Source organism: Orbicella franksi, chromosome 15 (assembly GCF_964199315.1).
Source record: "Orbicella franksi chromosome 15, jaOrbFran1.1, whole genome shotgun sequence".
Taxonomy (NCBI): Eukaryota; Metazoa; Cnidaria; class Anthozoa; order Scleractinia; family Merulinidae; genus Orbicella; species Orbicella franksi.
This window is the reverse complement of record NC_138159.1, coordinates 16,037,658-16,053,999: the sequence shown is the minus strand read 5'-3', so window position 1 is coordinate 16,053,999 and position 16,342 is coordinate 16,037,658. Positions and strand designations below refer to the sequence as shown.

The following is a 16,342-nucleotide window of genomic DNA, read 5'->3' as shown; positions in this document are numbered from 1 at the left end:
TATTCATGGTGTGTTATGACAACTTGCATACCAGGGATGGGACCGTAAAGTGGTAGCAATGCTTTCAAAACTACCTGTCGCATTCTTTACCAAATTATTTGAAGGCTTAAAACCATTTTTACGAGCAGATTTTCTTTTCCAGAAATTAAAAAATAATGCTATTTACGTCATAAAATTTGGAGAAAACCGTGTATACAAAGTTACTTATTTGAGGGTACCCTGCTGATATGAGCGGCCACAGTGATCACGCATAGCGCGCGTGATCGATCTCGGAGATCACGCGGTCGTCCTTGTGTGATGGCGATTGAGTGCGGGACGACATTGTTTGATGGAAGCTTGGCGTTATAGTGCGTTAAATACGCACTTTCTAAACTTGCAGCAGAAGCTATTGTCAACGATGCAAACTTCAAAGTAAGTGCTCATTTCTAACTCGGAAAGTAGGCGAAAAAGCTGAAAAATGGACGCGTAATTTTCTTGGTAGTACTCTCGTTTCTCGGTTTCGCACGACCCCACGTAACGGCTTCTGTTTATTACACGCATAGACACGCTTAGTTGTTTCGGAAGGCACACATAACTTGTAGTTTAAGATGAGTGTATGCTATCTTGCGATTATGTATGTATGAAGATTTTTATTAGTTTCTTTACTTTTGAGACTTTCCGTTGTGGCTAGCCCGTTGCAGTTGCCGTATCGTTCCGCGCTTTTCTCGTTGTAAACACACGCTCAGCCATGTATCGCGAAACCGCGCGCGATTTAGCATGAGTTTTGGGGTCTTCTACCCTTAAACCGTCCCACCGGGTGCCGTGAATTATAGCATAGGCTAGTTTGATAGATGAAGGTTGAAACTATGTAGTGAAAGTGAAATTTGACACTCGCTATCAAAATAGGGGTACTGTAAGTTATATCCACCCTCCCAGCACCCCCGCCCACCCCCCACCCCCACCCCCGACACAGCTAAGCAAGGAATACCTGAGCAATTTGCTCTGTCGGCGTCATCTGATCTTCTGAATATTTCTAAGGCAGTTTGGAATGAATTTCACAATAGCACTTTGATCTTTCAGTTTGGTGGGGGGGGGGGGGGTGGGAGGGTAAAGTGGGGTGGATGTATTGGGATGGCACATCAATATTTAGGAAACAGAAAACATATTCCGTGTTGCTATCAAGTTATAGAGACACAAGTGGAAGTTTGGGAGAATGAGAAATGCCATGGGAACATGAGCTGATAGGTGAGTGTTTCCACAGTTTTTTCAAATTCTCCCAAACTTTCACAGCCTTTGGGCAAGCCAGATAGAAAATTTGTTTGGTTTTGAAACAAGATAAAATGGCTTTAAAGCGTGCAGAACAAGTGCATCATTTATAGCCATACATCATTCATGCTAATGAAATGTTTTTATCTCTATATCACAGAGCTAAAACTTCAGTTAGTATTGAACCAATGGATGATGATTTCTACAATAACAATATAACCAATACAAAGACTGGCGTTAAGCGAAGAGCAGCAGGTGATCTACAAAGTGGAATATCTGAGGTAAATGTTAAACTTATGATCAGCAGCAGCTGGTCATGTAATAGATAAGCTTAAATTTGAATTTGATGCTGAAGGATTTAGATCATCAAGCTAGTCTGCAAGTTGTGTTGTCAGGAGTTAGGGTCAAGGGATCTTGATTTTGACGATGTCTAATTAGCCAGCCCTCTTCTTAGGGTTCTCTTGAAAATCTGAAGTGGTTGGAGAAAAATTTCAAGTAGCTGGCAACAACAATCTCTTTCCTTGCTGAGCCAACCCCAAAAAATGTATCTGTATTTTCCCTGAGTAGCTGGTGTCCCCAGGTCAAGTAGACGGTGATTTTCGCCGGTCACCAGGGGTTCTGGAGAACCCTGTCTTCTGTATATTAATCCAGGCATGGAATGATAAATAAGCCATGGTTGTCTCAATTGCCCCTGTTCAACCCAACCACCCTCTTTCCCCCCTTCAGAAATCTTTAAAATATTTTAAGCTGTGGAAAGTTTGCATTTATTGTGCTTTCTACTCCAAGCACCAAACTCTGACATGGAAAAATTGAAATGAGTATTAAGCCTTTCCCCTATGCAGTGTCTTCCTCAATTATACAATCATGTAAACTTCATGTGCCCCCATGTGGCCAAAATTTACAAAGGTGGAGAAAAGGTGGCAAAATGCATGTCATCTTTAATATAAAGGGTTTTGTTCTGTAGGAAAATTACATTGTGTCCTCCGGCCAAGAATTAGAAGGAAAGGCTAAATAACTGTTTATTAATGAAGATATTCTTTAACCTCCTTTTCTAAGTTATTTTTGCTGGGGCCTTAACTTACATAAATTCTAAATAAATTAAAAATAAAATTTGTTAAACTATTTTGGACTATAAAAGGTGAAAAAGTGAACCAAGATATATCAAACACAAAAGACTGTGTTTAACCACATTTCTAAACACGGCAATAAGAGTTGCAAATATGACGTGTAGCAGAGTATTTTTTGACGAACTTTGAGGTGTTTGTAAATGTCGTGAAACACTGTCTTGTGTGCTTGATAATAATAATAATATCTTCTCAGCTGAAGCTTAAACTAAACTAAAACTTAACTATGAGCTTGTGTAGGTGAGGTAATAAATTCTGTTGTGATCTTTTCTTAAACCAACTTGTCCTAATACAAACCAATACTTTTTCTTTTTGCTGGCTGGCTTCTTGACAAGTTCTCGCTCTTACAAGATCTTGATTCCTTTTCTGAGATACTGAATATCTCAAGTGGCAGATTTTGTAGAACTTGGCATAACTGGTGGTTAGGCTGTCCACTTATTGAGCTAATAAAATCTTGTACAACTCTTAAAATTGCAGAAGAAACAAGCCATGACCATGATGAACTGAAGTAGATGTCACAGTTTGTATAGCAAACCATGAATCACGAACATTCGGAAACAAAGCATTTTTTAAACTGGACTTAATAACAAAAGCCAATTGTGATGATAAACATGAATTAGATTTGTAAAAACGTGTAAAAGTGTGATTAATGTAAACTTAAGTTAGACAGATCTTTAATATATAAAATGTGTTTATTCAACTGTAAAAAAAATTTAAACTTTTTTGGAAAATCATTATCCAAGATAACATTTTCCTACACAGTTAGTACAAAATGTTATGCATTTAAATTTTTGTACACATCAAAATTAATATTACTGAGTAATGATGATTGAAAACATGTTACAGTCAACCTTGAGTCACTTTGTTGCTCGAAACCCTAAGTTTATATATAGACAAGAAAAAGTCTTTATTTTGAAAAAGTGAGTTTCTTATAATGTACATGTATCTTGAACTTTAAGACGGTTTTTGTAAATTTTATTTTTGTGGACAAACTTGTCAGTGAGATAATATATTAAATTATTTTTCACCATTTGATATTCAAGAGATTTATGAAAGTGCACAAAAAGTTGTTGTATTACAGTGAAAGACTCTTTTATAAGTCAATGTAGTAGACACTTTTTTGTACCGATTCCCAAGTTCACTGAGAGTATTATTTTTGCACCTTGAAAAGGAAAAAGAGGACTTAAATTAAAAGGTTATGCCAAGAAAAAGTAGACAGTGTGTTTCTGTTAATTTGTCTTAAGTTTCGTTAACTGTAAACCTGGTGTTTTAAAATCAATGAAATGGAAATAAAAATTGAAGCAAAATGAAAACATGTAGTCTCGCAATACATGTGTAAATCAATCTTAAGATGTACCGACTACAGACTGATTAAAGCTCAGAGAAAATTCATAGACAATCAGTGAACAGTATTAATAGTGACCAGAGTTTGTTGCAACTTCCCCCTTTCTACTTATCTCTACAAGCATTGTTTTTGAGCTTGGACTGGGAAATACTTGAAATGTCTTCAGTGATCTTCAGAACATGCTTGGATTTGGGTCATCTGTGAAACATTCCTGGCACAAAACTACTAGCAACTGTGATCTGTAATCTGGTGATGTATAAAAAAAACTTGGTCCTTGTTTTATATTGTTGAGTTGTTCAAGCATTTGGAATTTTCAAGAACACTAACCTTATTTCTTGAGAAGTGCAATCAAGGACTTGGCTGCAGTGCCTGTTGATCCTCTGTACACTTCTCTTACATTCTTAAAATTTCCCACGTGCTGACTATATACATTGTTAATAACTCTGTTACTGTCTATATGAGATCACAACTGGACAGAGCTGCTTTCCGTTGATTTCAGGGTAAGTGTGTAAAAAATGACAGGACACTCCCATGGTCCACGGACTCTTGTTTGAAACTAGATGTGTATACACAGACAGATTCTTCATTTGTTGCAGACAACTACACAAAATCCATGGTAAGGCAAATCGACAGGGACTGGAGAGACCATTTTAAAGTGGGGGGCCTAAAAAATCTGGTCAAGTCAAACAATTACAGTAAAAACCTGCGTATAAGAACCTAAAAGTTAAGAACCACTCTAGGTTAAAATCTCAATACAGGTTCTTATTTTCAAAATATAGAGTTTTTTCAAATATAGCACAGTTCATAACATGTGATACAAAAAAGGTAACAAAAACTAGCCAGAACACTGGCAGTGTAGCCTCTTCCAGGCATTCAGTTAGTTGGGGTGCAGCACGGAAAATAGCGCGCAAAAATACAAAAAAAGCGTGGTGAGAGGAAGCGAAAGAACTGCTGTGGGCAAACTTAACAAAAAGTATACCAGGATCTGGTATACCCTCTGATTGGGCTATTTTGACAAATTTTGTCAGCACTCAAGCATTACTGACACTAATGAGATACTCGATATGGCGGCAGTCAGGGACGTTTCAACGAGTGATGCGGTGTTCAAATCTGTGATAAACAACACGCTCTCCCCTAAGCGTCTCTACGATCATGGTGGTTTGTCTAGCTCACCAGGCCATAATCAAAGACCAAGTTGAACAGTTGAACAAAATTGGAGTTTCAATAAGTATTGGCTTTCTAGGGACAAAGTTTGAACTATTCCATGAACATGTTTCAAAATAAGGTTGACAACTGAAAACCGCAAGCTGGCGGTCATGTTACGGGTCCCTGTAGGCAGTCTATAAGTAGGCGGAAAGACCTTTTGTTAAGTTTGCCCACAGGTGTTCTTTCGCTTCCTCTCGCCGTGCTTTTTTTATTTTTTCACGCAATGTTTTTCGTGCTGCACCCCCACTAAATGAATGCCTGGAAGAGACCACTGGCAGTGTTATAAGGCCACATTACTCTACTGTGAATGATTCAATATAAAGGTCACCCATGAGTACAAGTTGTTTTTTTTTTTGACAAAAGTTTAAAACCTGATTAAGAACCTAGGTAGCCTAATTTCACAGTAAACACCATGTATATAAGAACCTATGGAAGCTAACTTGAAAAAACCTAGGTTCTTATACGTGGGTTTTTTCTGTATTTGGGGTCACTGTTCTGACATTTCCAAGTGGTGAAATTCATACATTATCCATGTCCTAAAAATTAACCCAACCAAAGAGTGGAAGAGCTATAGCCCTACCAACTCCTCCCCTTCCACAGTCCCTGCGGTAAATGTACATGTTTCTTTTTAGTACGTATTAGATGACAGATTGTAAAAACAAAAACAAAAAACTTGTTCAAGTGATGTACAGAAGTGGTAGAAATATGGCAGAAAAGGGATGCCAGGGAAGGAATTAACATATATTGTTGGTAAGTTTTCAAAGGAAAAGTGCTGATATTGTTCAGAGTTTTCATTGAATAAAAGTTCAAATCCACACCAACTTGCATAACGCTCCATACAAACTCTTATAGTAAACTTTGGTCACCTGTGCAGGGCAGGCCACTTTCATGAGGGGTGGGGGGAGGGGTTACTCCCATATAAAGATAATGAGGATGCTCATCAGAAATTTTGAAAAGAACCCCTAAAAGGTACCAAGATCTTTTTTTGTGCGCGTGGCTAGAAACTATTTTCACCCTTAAGAAGTACCAATTCTGAGAAATTAATAATCAGTTAATTATCAAATTCTTCTCCTGTCATAGTTTTTTCTGGTTCAGTACCCTAAAAGGTTCAGTGAAAGCTCCCACCATGGACCGTTTGGGGCTGAAAATCCTTAGGGGCCTAAGATATACCAAAAACACTTTTTAAAATTCCTTAAAGGTACGACAAGCACCCTTATTTTTTTTATATGAGAATTTCCCCTGCACCTCCTAAGCCCAGTAATAACTATTGTAGGCTTTACATCCTAATATCTTTAGCTTTTAAAAAGTGTTACGTTATCAGTGACTGTCATGTCTTTTGCTTTATTAGTGCTATCTCAGTGATATGGTCCAAGCAAACAACAAAAAACTGGAGAATATTGAAAAGTTTCTAGACAACCTTGGTTGCAAGATTGAAAGCTTTCTGGCCAGTGACTTGGGCACACTGACCAAAACAAAAAAGAGGAAAGCAGATGTGGTAAGAGAGATTTCACCCAAGGAAAGATTCAGATGTGTGTGTCCGAGATGATTGTTTCGATCAGTGGAGCTACAGTACACTCCCTGCATAATGCTGGTTTTGTCACTTCAATTAACTTACATTCGTTACTAGCATGCATTTCATTGTGTTACACATTAATTGCAAAAAAATTCCAGACAACTTTATTTTCGGACAAGAAAGTGTCTGAGAATAAAACCATCCGAAATTTTTAAGCGGCCTTGAACACATGTTACACCATAATATGTGTTCAAGGCCAGTACACATGATAGAGCTAGAACTCGGATTAGGATTTGCTCGCTCGTTTTATCACTGGAAAGGAAAATTTTTGTTTCCTAACTTTTATGAAAATATGATGCAGGTAAATTCCATTTTTGGTCTAATTCGAGTTTCCTAGGCGAAAATTTACTTAAACTTTTTTTCAGCAAACTTTCCGAAATTTTTGTCCGAAATTTGTCCGAAATGAGATAAAAAGTGACCGAAGACGAAACCTCCGAAATAAAATGTCCGAAATTTTAACGTCAAAATTTTTTTGCAAGTAATGTTCGTCATCTTCCCTTGTCTTTAATTTGTCTTGTTTAAGATTTCATTTGCGCACTATATACACACAAAAAAGTTAATTTCCAACAGTAATTTTTGGAAAAACAAATTAGCAAAAAAAAAAAACTGAAAAAGCCGCCATAGCTCTCTGTACGGGTTGCGTGCCTATGGATTTCATGCAACGCAAGGATTATGACCGGTCTTTTCTTATGCTGTGGATCACAAGCCAGTGTGCTTAATTAACATGTGTTCACAACACTGTTCAGTTCAATACTCATGTTACCGTGTTCTTTAACAGATGTCGCTAAGTCACCCAATAACACCTGAGGCAGACAGTGGGATGCCTGTGCCCACAGCCGCCAACAGGTCACCTAACAACGTTGAAGGAAACCCCAGGGATACCAACACACCAGCTCTAGCAGACAGCACTAAGTCTCCTAGTATGTGCTTGTCACCTGGGTTGAGTCCACATGCTTCTCGGACGGAGGGTCCAGTAAGCATGTACAATTCCGTGGGGTGGAGCCAAGGTTTTCAGCAGGGGCTTGATGCCATATCAAGACAAATTCCACAGTCGGGTCAACAAGAGCTGCAACCCAGATTGGGGGCAGCTTTAGGACAGGAAGCCGAATCGGCGTCCAGGTCTGCTACACAAGAAACAAAGCTGGAACCACTGTCCAAGGGTGCAGAAAGAGACGAACTGGAAGGTGACGTGGAGGTGCTTGTTCCAGTTATTGTGTCGTTGGGCGATAAAGAAAGGAGAAGCATTACTACAGAAGTTCAGCTAAAAGATATTCTTAATGGAGCTTCCTGTGCATTGGAAGGTACGAAAAATGGTGATTTCTTTCAAGTAACTCTTGAACAAATACGCAAAATTTTATCTTGCAGATGAATAGCCCAGGTAGACTGTCTCCTGACTGTATGCGCAAGGTTTTTCTCCCGCTTGAGAGGGGACTGAGTTCCATACTGATAACTTAGCTCTCCCAAAATTATTGTTGTCTTTGATTGGTCTTTACTTACACGTGACAAATTCAACACCGGGGATAAGCCAATCAGACGCCCTATACAGCTTGCTGAAGTATTGCATCGTTTGTATGCAATTTTTTAGGGACGCGCGCGGGAATTTCAACACTTAAAGCTTTAGCGATTTATCGGTTAAAATTTCACCCCATTTCTCTGAACTATCAGTGAATTTTGCAGACTTCGAATCTCAGCTATCTGTTTAAAAAAATGCACCATTTATCAGATGATAAGTGTAATTTTGACCCATTCCCAGCTACCTGTTCAAGGAGCTCAGTCACGCACAAAGATACCTTTAAATTACAGGAAACCTCAAAATGGTAGTTTACCAAAGTAAAAAAAAACAAACAAACAAAGAGCAGGAGCCGATTATGGCTTCTGCCAAAGAAATAATAAAAATCCATTTAGGAGCAAGGATGGTTGAGGAAGAAGGAGATTACCAGGATTACAAACGACGAACTTGAGGCTAAACCTTTCAAAATGCGCAAACCGTGATGTAGCTCATTTAACCCTGTCCAGGCCCTGTCAGATATCTCCCGAGTGATGGTAAACGGGGGCTGCGGGGTAAGGAGGGAAAGGGGGAGGGAGAGGAATAAATTTATTGTCACCAAAATCTTTTGACACCACGACCGTCATTTCGTTTCACCTTGTTATCATCGTCTCGGATTCTTTCCTTTTTCTGTCAGGCCTAGAGCACGTGTCTTATTCGCGTGGCAGCTGGCTTGGCGACAAGACCAACCCTCTGTCGCGTGTGTGGTACTGTGGCAATCCTAAGATACTGAGCCGTTCAGAAGCGTCAGGCTCCAATCCCGCCAAACTCTCCCTCAATTTGCTGGAGGCGTTTTTCGTCAGGGAAGAAATGGCAGCGTCCAACATCAATGGAGCGCGTGGGAGAGAACTGCTTGATCCAATCAAAATAAAGGGCATTCAAGGTAAGTTTTATGGTTAGTCACACAAGCGACATAACGGTTAGGTCACGCAACATAATGATATAACTACCAGGTCACGCAAGATAACGGTACAACGACAAGGGCGCGCGAAATTTAATTTTTAGCCACCGGTGAGAACAACACAACATGTGTAACAGTATAAGCAGGAACGGAATGGCCCAGTATAAAGACATCAGTAAAAAAACGATAACTGATTCGTGTTCTTTTTTTCTGATCTCCAGTTCATATAAATTACAAGTTTCCAATCGATCCCGACAAAGAAGAGCTACGTTGGCAGTTTCTAAAACCCCGAATTGACAGCAAATGCCGTGCGCAGCGCCGGCTGCAACGGGAAGCACAAGCGAGACTAGACAGCTCTCCACGCGGGGCGGGGCCCCCGTTACGGACACCACGCTCCCGCATGCCTCGGGTCGACCCCAGGGAGAAAGATCAGTTGTTGTATGGATACAGTAGAACCACTGACCTTGGGCTTACGTCTCCTCGGCCGCAATTAGCCGGGGATGATTGTCAAGAGACTGGGACGGACGTTGGTGAAAAACATTTAAGTGGTGCTATTAGTGGTTTGGACCAATTACAAGCCAATGAAGCTATCGTGGAGGTAGCTGGGATCTCTGTGACTGTAGGTGAAATGACGGGATGATAGCAACAAACGTTCACCAAGTTGGAGGACAATTTGTACCAGGAAGGTAAACGAAAGCATTAGCGATAACTAACGGCTTGATCACGCGTATGCAACAAATCAGTGTAAAGCGATCGAGGCGAAAGGAATCAATTTTGAGAAGTTCATAATCGTTCCTATATACAAATGATAGCAAGGCAAGCCTCAAGTGCATTTGTTCAGCTGTGAAAAACAGAACTCGATAAATAACATGAACATGTTGGGAAGTCAAAAGTTACGAAATGATAGCAAGGACGATGATTTGCAGTGTGGAAGAACTTGAGTTCCAGTTAAGAAGTGTTCTGAAATGAAACGTACCGAAGGTTATCTTCGTTGTTTTAGTTTGACGTATTGCCTCTCTCTGCTCATTATTGATCCTAGATACCTTAATTATTCCATGTTAGTTACTGCCTGGCGAGTCCGTCTTTGGAGAATACCGTTGACTAAATAAATTGTTTATCAATTGAGGAGTTAATATAATTTGTGATAATCCTGAATTAGCCTAGAATACTATTTTGGCGGCATGGAGCAGAGGGTTGGGCCGTGGGGCGGGTTCGAGGAGCGCAGTGTATAGTGGGATTAGAGTTTAAAATTAGTTGCCGTGAGACTATTGAAGATCAATGTACAGAGGCTTGATTTCCGCCGCTCAGTCGAGTCCGGTTTCCGTTTCTTCCCGAGAGAGCTCAGGTTCGGAGGAGGAGCGCGGGGTCCTTTCTCGAACAGCGGCAGCGGCTGGTATCTGATCGAGACTCATCGAGCCTAAGATCAATGCAACCCTGGCGAGTTATGAAAAGTCACCAGAAACATGTTTATTCCATAAATTTGACGCTATTTTACTGTCATATTATTTTAACCTCGTTCTAGGGACCTCTTGTCCTGGGAACGAGGCTAAAAAGATGGTGGAAGGAGAGAAATCATTCTTGACGTCACAGTGAGTTTGTGTATACATAATGAGATCAGAATCATTCTCGTGCCCAGAGCCTCCGTTTCTTTTGGTCACATGGTCGGCGAAATGAAGGACGTTTTAAAACGAGTAGCACTGGAGACGAAAATAAATCAGATCTTGTACGCGACTCGAAAATTAATGAGTTACCCCCGACACCAATATCCGGCTTCATTAGCAGCCCTTACTTCCGTTTTAGAGATTTGTCAAAGAATTCTAAAGACACTCAGTCGTGTAAAAAGGTTTAACAAGGTATTGTTAATAAAAAGCGGCATGACTGTGCATATCACGATTGAATAATGGCACTTCGTTTTCCGGTATATTGCTAGCCAACTTAACAATCAGTGCAGGAGTTATTAAACAGTTTTCAGTAGGAGCCTGTACGAGATTTAAGCACAGTTAAGCAGTTATCAGGCGGCGAAAAACCGTTTCACTGCTTGCGTGCATTCCTTAGTCCCTCTTGTTCAAACTGCCTAGCAACCAAGAGGCCAGACTACCGGTGGTCAAAATCATAATATCACTTTTGAATTGTTCCGTAAATGTTTGCACAATTTTCGTGCTAACCTCGGCCGAAGGGTCACGGCAAAGATAGCTGCAAATGAGGAAGCTCTTTATCAATTCAGCCAGTTATTAAATTAGTTCGATTACACAGGGAAATTGTAATGTTAAATTGTAATCGGTGCAATTTGTTTGCCGTGCAAATGGCTGTTGCTTGTTGTTCTGTCTTCTTTTTAAAGGCGCATTTTTTTTTTTTTCTTGCAGCTTCGTTTCTCGTGATCCACTACCAGTTGTTTGGTTGTTTTTCAACTCTTTTTATATTAAAACAGTCATTATTTCGGAAACAGGTGGCGGTTTACAAGAAAACAACTCTTTGCCGCTCAACATCATTATACTCGCCACACGCCAAGCGTTCGACGGACTCTTAGAACTAACGGAAAAACTACCAGTTGCAAAAGCGAGTCTTAAATTAACCGCTGCAAGATCGTTACAAACCGAACCCATTTGAAATCACATAAGGGAGCACCACAAGGGTTTTCTTTTCTAATTCCCCTGGGCCCTTTAACATTTCATTAAGTAATTAAATGCTAAGCAGAAATGTCACTGTCGACACAGCGAAATTCCTGAAGGAATTAATTTGCTTTAAAAAGCTAAGCTCAAACAAATAATGGACTCTTATCAAGCCTGATTTTCCCACGCTTTCTGTTTACAGTCTCCTCAATTTGCGCTAAGGATGCACGTGTTTTAGGTACCCCTGCTGACAGCTACACAAGCTTTCGTTCCTGTCCTAACCTCTACCCGCAATCAACCAACACTGGCTTTTAGAAAAACAGGCTGGTTAGGGTTTAATCTGCTTTCGGTTTCTTGGCCCGCTGATATGCATTGCTATACACGGTAGCGCTGTATGCGTCGGTCCTTGTAAACATTCCTTAATGAAGTGCGCATAAGTTTTCGAGTCTCGCCGCGCACAAGACCTGCAGCCAGATGTTTTCGCCCCTAATGTTTCGCGTCCGATAGGAACATAAAATACCTTAACATGGCTTTTTTATTCTCTTTTTTAGTGCGCGTGATTCCCGCTCGCTTTTCGTGTTTTGCTGTTACCTTGACGATTTCAAAAATAGCTTGGTTGTAAATGAATTTTTCACAACTTCAAATGATATCGGACACGAAATATTGTCAAAGTTCCCACGATCCATTGTGCACATACGGCCTTATTACAGCGAACAATGCACCAACGGCGCCTTGTGTTGTTGTTGACGATGTCTTGAACAATAGCAGGAGCAAATTTCACTGCACACCTGTGTTCATAAAAGATATCTAAGTAACGCTTCAGTGCTGTCATTATGTCCAAGTGAAAGATAGTAAGTGACTTTGGCGCCTCGGACAGAATTGTTCATTTGTTATCCATCAAAGCGGAGCGACAACATTTTGACAACTTTAAACGTTCCGTTACTGCGCTTCAGTCAGTTGTGCAAAGAAACGTTCTGGAAGCCAAACGTACGGGAACGCGCGCGTTCAAATGGCTTGGTCTAACAAATTTTTTTATGGGAAGGTCAGCGTTGCGGAAATACTTCAGTGATGTCATCAGCAAACTCATGTTTATAGATAAGTTTGGAGGAGTGACTCAAGATGCAAAGAATACAATGGGCGTAATATCTTCGTTGGCAGAAAACAATAAACAAATCGTGCTATTAAATCTTCGCGTCGGTCCGACCCGGCCAGTACGAGTTTAGCCTCAGCTGTTAACACAACAATATTCTAAGAGCAGAAGTTCTTTACTTTCCTGACGAAAGCGCTAACAAGAAATGGCTATCAAAATGCAAGACAGTGTGAAGTACATCACAGAGATCAATTCCAATGTTGGGGAGCGCATGGACACTGATGGATATGAAAGTTTGGAGCCGGTGGAATGCGCTTTCAAGGCGCTCAGAGAGATCTTACCACAGAACGAAAGCCGTGAGAATCTCTCGGAACTTGAAGTGCTGAAGCTTGCCATGGAGTATATCCACGACCTGGAACAAATTCTACATTTCGAAAGTACCAACAACTTTCAGTGAAGCACGGATACGCGAGGGAATCGAGCCTCTAAACAAATTCTTCTTGTGCGCGGGGTTTAGATTTGCCCAACAAACTCAAGAACTTTCTGGAGAGCGCCTTTCTTGATAGAGTTCGTGTTGATACGAACGAAGTTTGTCGACGATGGTTCAGGAATAGTTTACCATTAGGATAAGAACCATCTTGGGATGTCAAGTGCCTCTTTCCGAAGAAAGTGAACAAGTTTAAATACTTTAACACAGTTTTCGAACGTTGCTGTAGCTACTGAATTACTAGAACGAGAATTATATTAATTATTTTAGAACACCTTATGAGAACACTAAAACAATTTTCCCCACATCCACAATTATAGTTATATCCAGTTTTATGGAAGAGCAAGCTAAGACGTTAGAGTTTTATTATATACTGTGTATATTTTTGTAAAGCGTAGCGCAAATCATGTATATATTAGAGCGTGCCCCAGTTACACATGCAAAGAGAGAAATCGTCGCTAGAATTTGTACAGAAAGTTTGAGAATCTCAACATGTTATGTGCATAGATATTTTGATTGAAGTGAAATACAGAAAGATTGAAGTTTTGCTGCAGTTGATTGTGTATCTTTTTGTTTTAATTGTTAATTATTAGACATAAACATTCAGAGTTATTTAACTGAATTGTTGAGAGAAGTAATAGATGCTTTATTTTGAGTAATCCGTGAAAGTCTTTCTGTATTCTATACCAGCGGGACTGAATAACATCCCTGTACCGTAATTCGTTGTTAAGACAAAAACAGTTATGTATCTAAAATCCTTAACGACGCAATTTTGTTGCCTGGGCAAAAACCGAGTACATATTTTTGCTGATTTAGTGAATAGAATTATGCCTTTTTGCGGTCGCTCTGTTTAAAAATAACGTGATCTTTGAAATTTCCCCTGTGCATTTGCATACACTAATTTTTGATTCTATTTAAAAACCTTGTTTTGTAACGGAGAAATGAGTCTAGGCGAAAATGTTGTCACATGTTCGATTGTAACAGGCGTGTTGAATAACATGGTAATTAAGCGCAGCTGGTCCATAAGTATAGCGAGACGTAAGGCGGGAAAACGGTGCAATCAGAACGCTAATACGCCTGCTGTAAACAAGTCTGTCAAAACGCCATATGGTAACCTCACTTGTCCCTTTAGCTAGAGGAATAATTTATTAGGAAGCGAACACGCTCACGGCGGTCAAGTTCAGCTTACACAAATGAAGGGCGCATTTGAAGTCTTTCAGAAAGCCATATGGTCACATGCTTGTCAGTTATGCCACCGGAATTGTAATTTTTTAATGCCGCCTGTAATTGGGCGTATTGAAGTACCGGAGCCGGATTTGCGGTTTTGGCATATTTCACTGCTATTTTTGCCAACCGCCGAAATGAATTCCAATTTTCAGTGTGTTTTAGATCATCGTAGCTAGATAATAAAACTACTTTTATGTCTAAGTACAATTTCCTTCATTGCAAATATGCTGTGTAGGATTTGAAGCGTATCCAATTCCAAACGCCATTTTTGCCGGATGTCGTCACAGATGAAGTTGTTGCATATTCTGGTCACGATCGTTATGAAACATTTCAAGTTGAGTTAAACTTTTGGACCCTTTTGGAGTTCTGTACGGTCAAATCGATGTGCTTAATTCGTCACAAACTTATTCAGTGTGCATTGTTGATGATTTCATAGCGTCTCTTAATGATAAGTTAAATTCCAGAGTTATTACAGACGGGGCCACGAATCCAGCATGTTCCGACTCGTTAATCTATTCGAACTCGTGCGGCTCCACAACAGCCAGGTGTTTTCCGACGTAAAATAAAAAAAAACCTGCCCTCGCTCCTGTTTCCAAAAATGCATTATTCCATTCTGCAGTGAATTAAAATGTTCCAAATACTGGTGTGACAAGCATGGGCGAAAGAATTGCGGCAATGTTTACACTCGTAGACGTCTTTCGAGGGCACAGGTAGTAATGTGCAGGCTTGCATTAGTTTAGATTTGTTTAGTTTCCCACACCACAATTTTCGGAATCTCATGCCGTTGGGAAAGGATACGCAAGTATTTGAGATATGTAAAATAAACATGATTTAACATCACAATTGAAATGAAGAGCGAAGTATTTCGAATCACGCACAAGTTGTAATTGGTACTTTCTTTACGGTCCGTGGATATCGAACAAGGGACATTAATTATTACAATAAGAAATGTACATAATACGCACTAGTTTCTTTCGGTCTCATCTTGACTTGTGTGTAGTTATGGAAGTAAACTTCAGTTAACTTAGACACTGATTTGGTCGGTGAAAGAACTTAAATAAAACTCGAGCGGCAGAAACTACAGAGAAAAAGCGAGGTGATGGGCTAATTTCCTTTTACAGATCTGCGTGTTGCTATTTAAAAAAGTATGTTTTATGCTTTATGTTAAAACAGCGGTCTCAAAACTGGGTCATTTCACAAGTAATAAACGACGGGTTAGACTGGTTAGTAATGAATCAATCTAATTTGTTAATGAAAAGTGGCTGTCATTTACAAGCGATTCAAGATGAGTGATAATAATGACTTAGATTCTAATAGAACTAATCACCTTTACATTGTTAAAGAAAACGTGTTCGTCAATACAAACCAACTGTTAGAAAGCAAATGGTTACACGATTAATGATACACCGTTATCTTCGAAAAGAGCAGGTAGTTTGTAAACAACTGATTTATTTTACGTTATTTTATTTAGTAACAGTCTTCTCCGCGAACATGTTCTCTTTTCTTTTCAATGTTAAAATTCTCATTAAATTTTCTCTAGCTAGCTAGCGGCAAAGGTTCGTGAAATTGCTGTAAGCTGTGCTGTACTAAAGAAAACAATTGCACCTGTTAAAACTTAGATATACAGAGAGAATCTTGGACAGTCAGATGTTTTGCCGAATTGCAGACATTCTTTCACTTGATCACAATGGAATCGGGCCAATGAAATCTTAATAGAACAGCTCGCCCGCGTGGTGTGAGTTCTGGTGGCCATATTCAGTGTTTGCCTTTCTGTGCAGGATTCCACGCCTTACTGTTTTAATTACCCAGGTAACATTCGCAATTCTTTGTTGTACAAGGTTGTAGCACGCTACACGAGGAACTAATTGGTAAAGAAACCTGTTAAAGTTTGAAGTTGAAATCACACAGCACGTGACAAGGTTTCGCTTAGCACGTGGCATATCCGGAACGACATCTGACCTACGTTACTTCACAGCAGTGTTACATCTC

The 16,342-nt window shown here is 39.8% G+C and overlaps 1 protein-coding gene across 2 annotated transcripts; it reads left to right on the top strand.

Moving 5' to 3' along the window:
* The first annotated feature begins 13 nt into the window (after window positions 1-13).
* On the top strand, window positions 14-15,568 carry LOC145470880 (uncharacterized). 2 transcript variants are annotated; one of them, XM_081454760.1, is made up of 7 exons: window positions 14-411; window positions 1,406-1,526; window positions 4,214-4,330; window positions 6,269-6,415; window positions 7,272-7,794; window positions 8,677-8,922; window positions 9,162-15,568. In XM_081454760.1, exons 1-7 carry the CDS (start codon window positions 329-331, stop codon window positions 9,578-9,580), a joined length of 1,656 nt encoding a protein of 551 aa, XP_081310886.1. In that variant the 5' UTR covers window positions 14-328; the 3' UTR covers window positions 9,581-15,568. The 2 variants fall into 2 exon arrangements, with proteins under 2 accessions (XP_081310886.1, XP_081310887.1); XM_081454761.1 differs by lacking the exon at window positions 14-411 and adding an exon at window positions 1,080-1,224.
* Window positions 15,569-16,342: the final 774 nt, after the last annotated feature.

Coding starts and splice junctions, on each gene's coding strand:
- LOC145470880 (XM_081454760.1), top strand. CDS start 329: ATGGAAGCTTGGCGTTATAGTGCGTTAAATACGCACTTTCTAAACTTG. Junction 412..1,405: donor TCAACGATGCAAACTTCAAA/GTAAGTGCTCAT, acceptor TCTATATCACAG/AGCTAAAACTTCAGTTAGTA. Junction 1,527..4,213: donor TACAAAGTGGAATATCTGAG/GTAAATGTTAAA, acceptor CGTTGATTTCAG/GGTAAGTGTGTAAAAAATGA.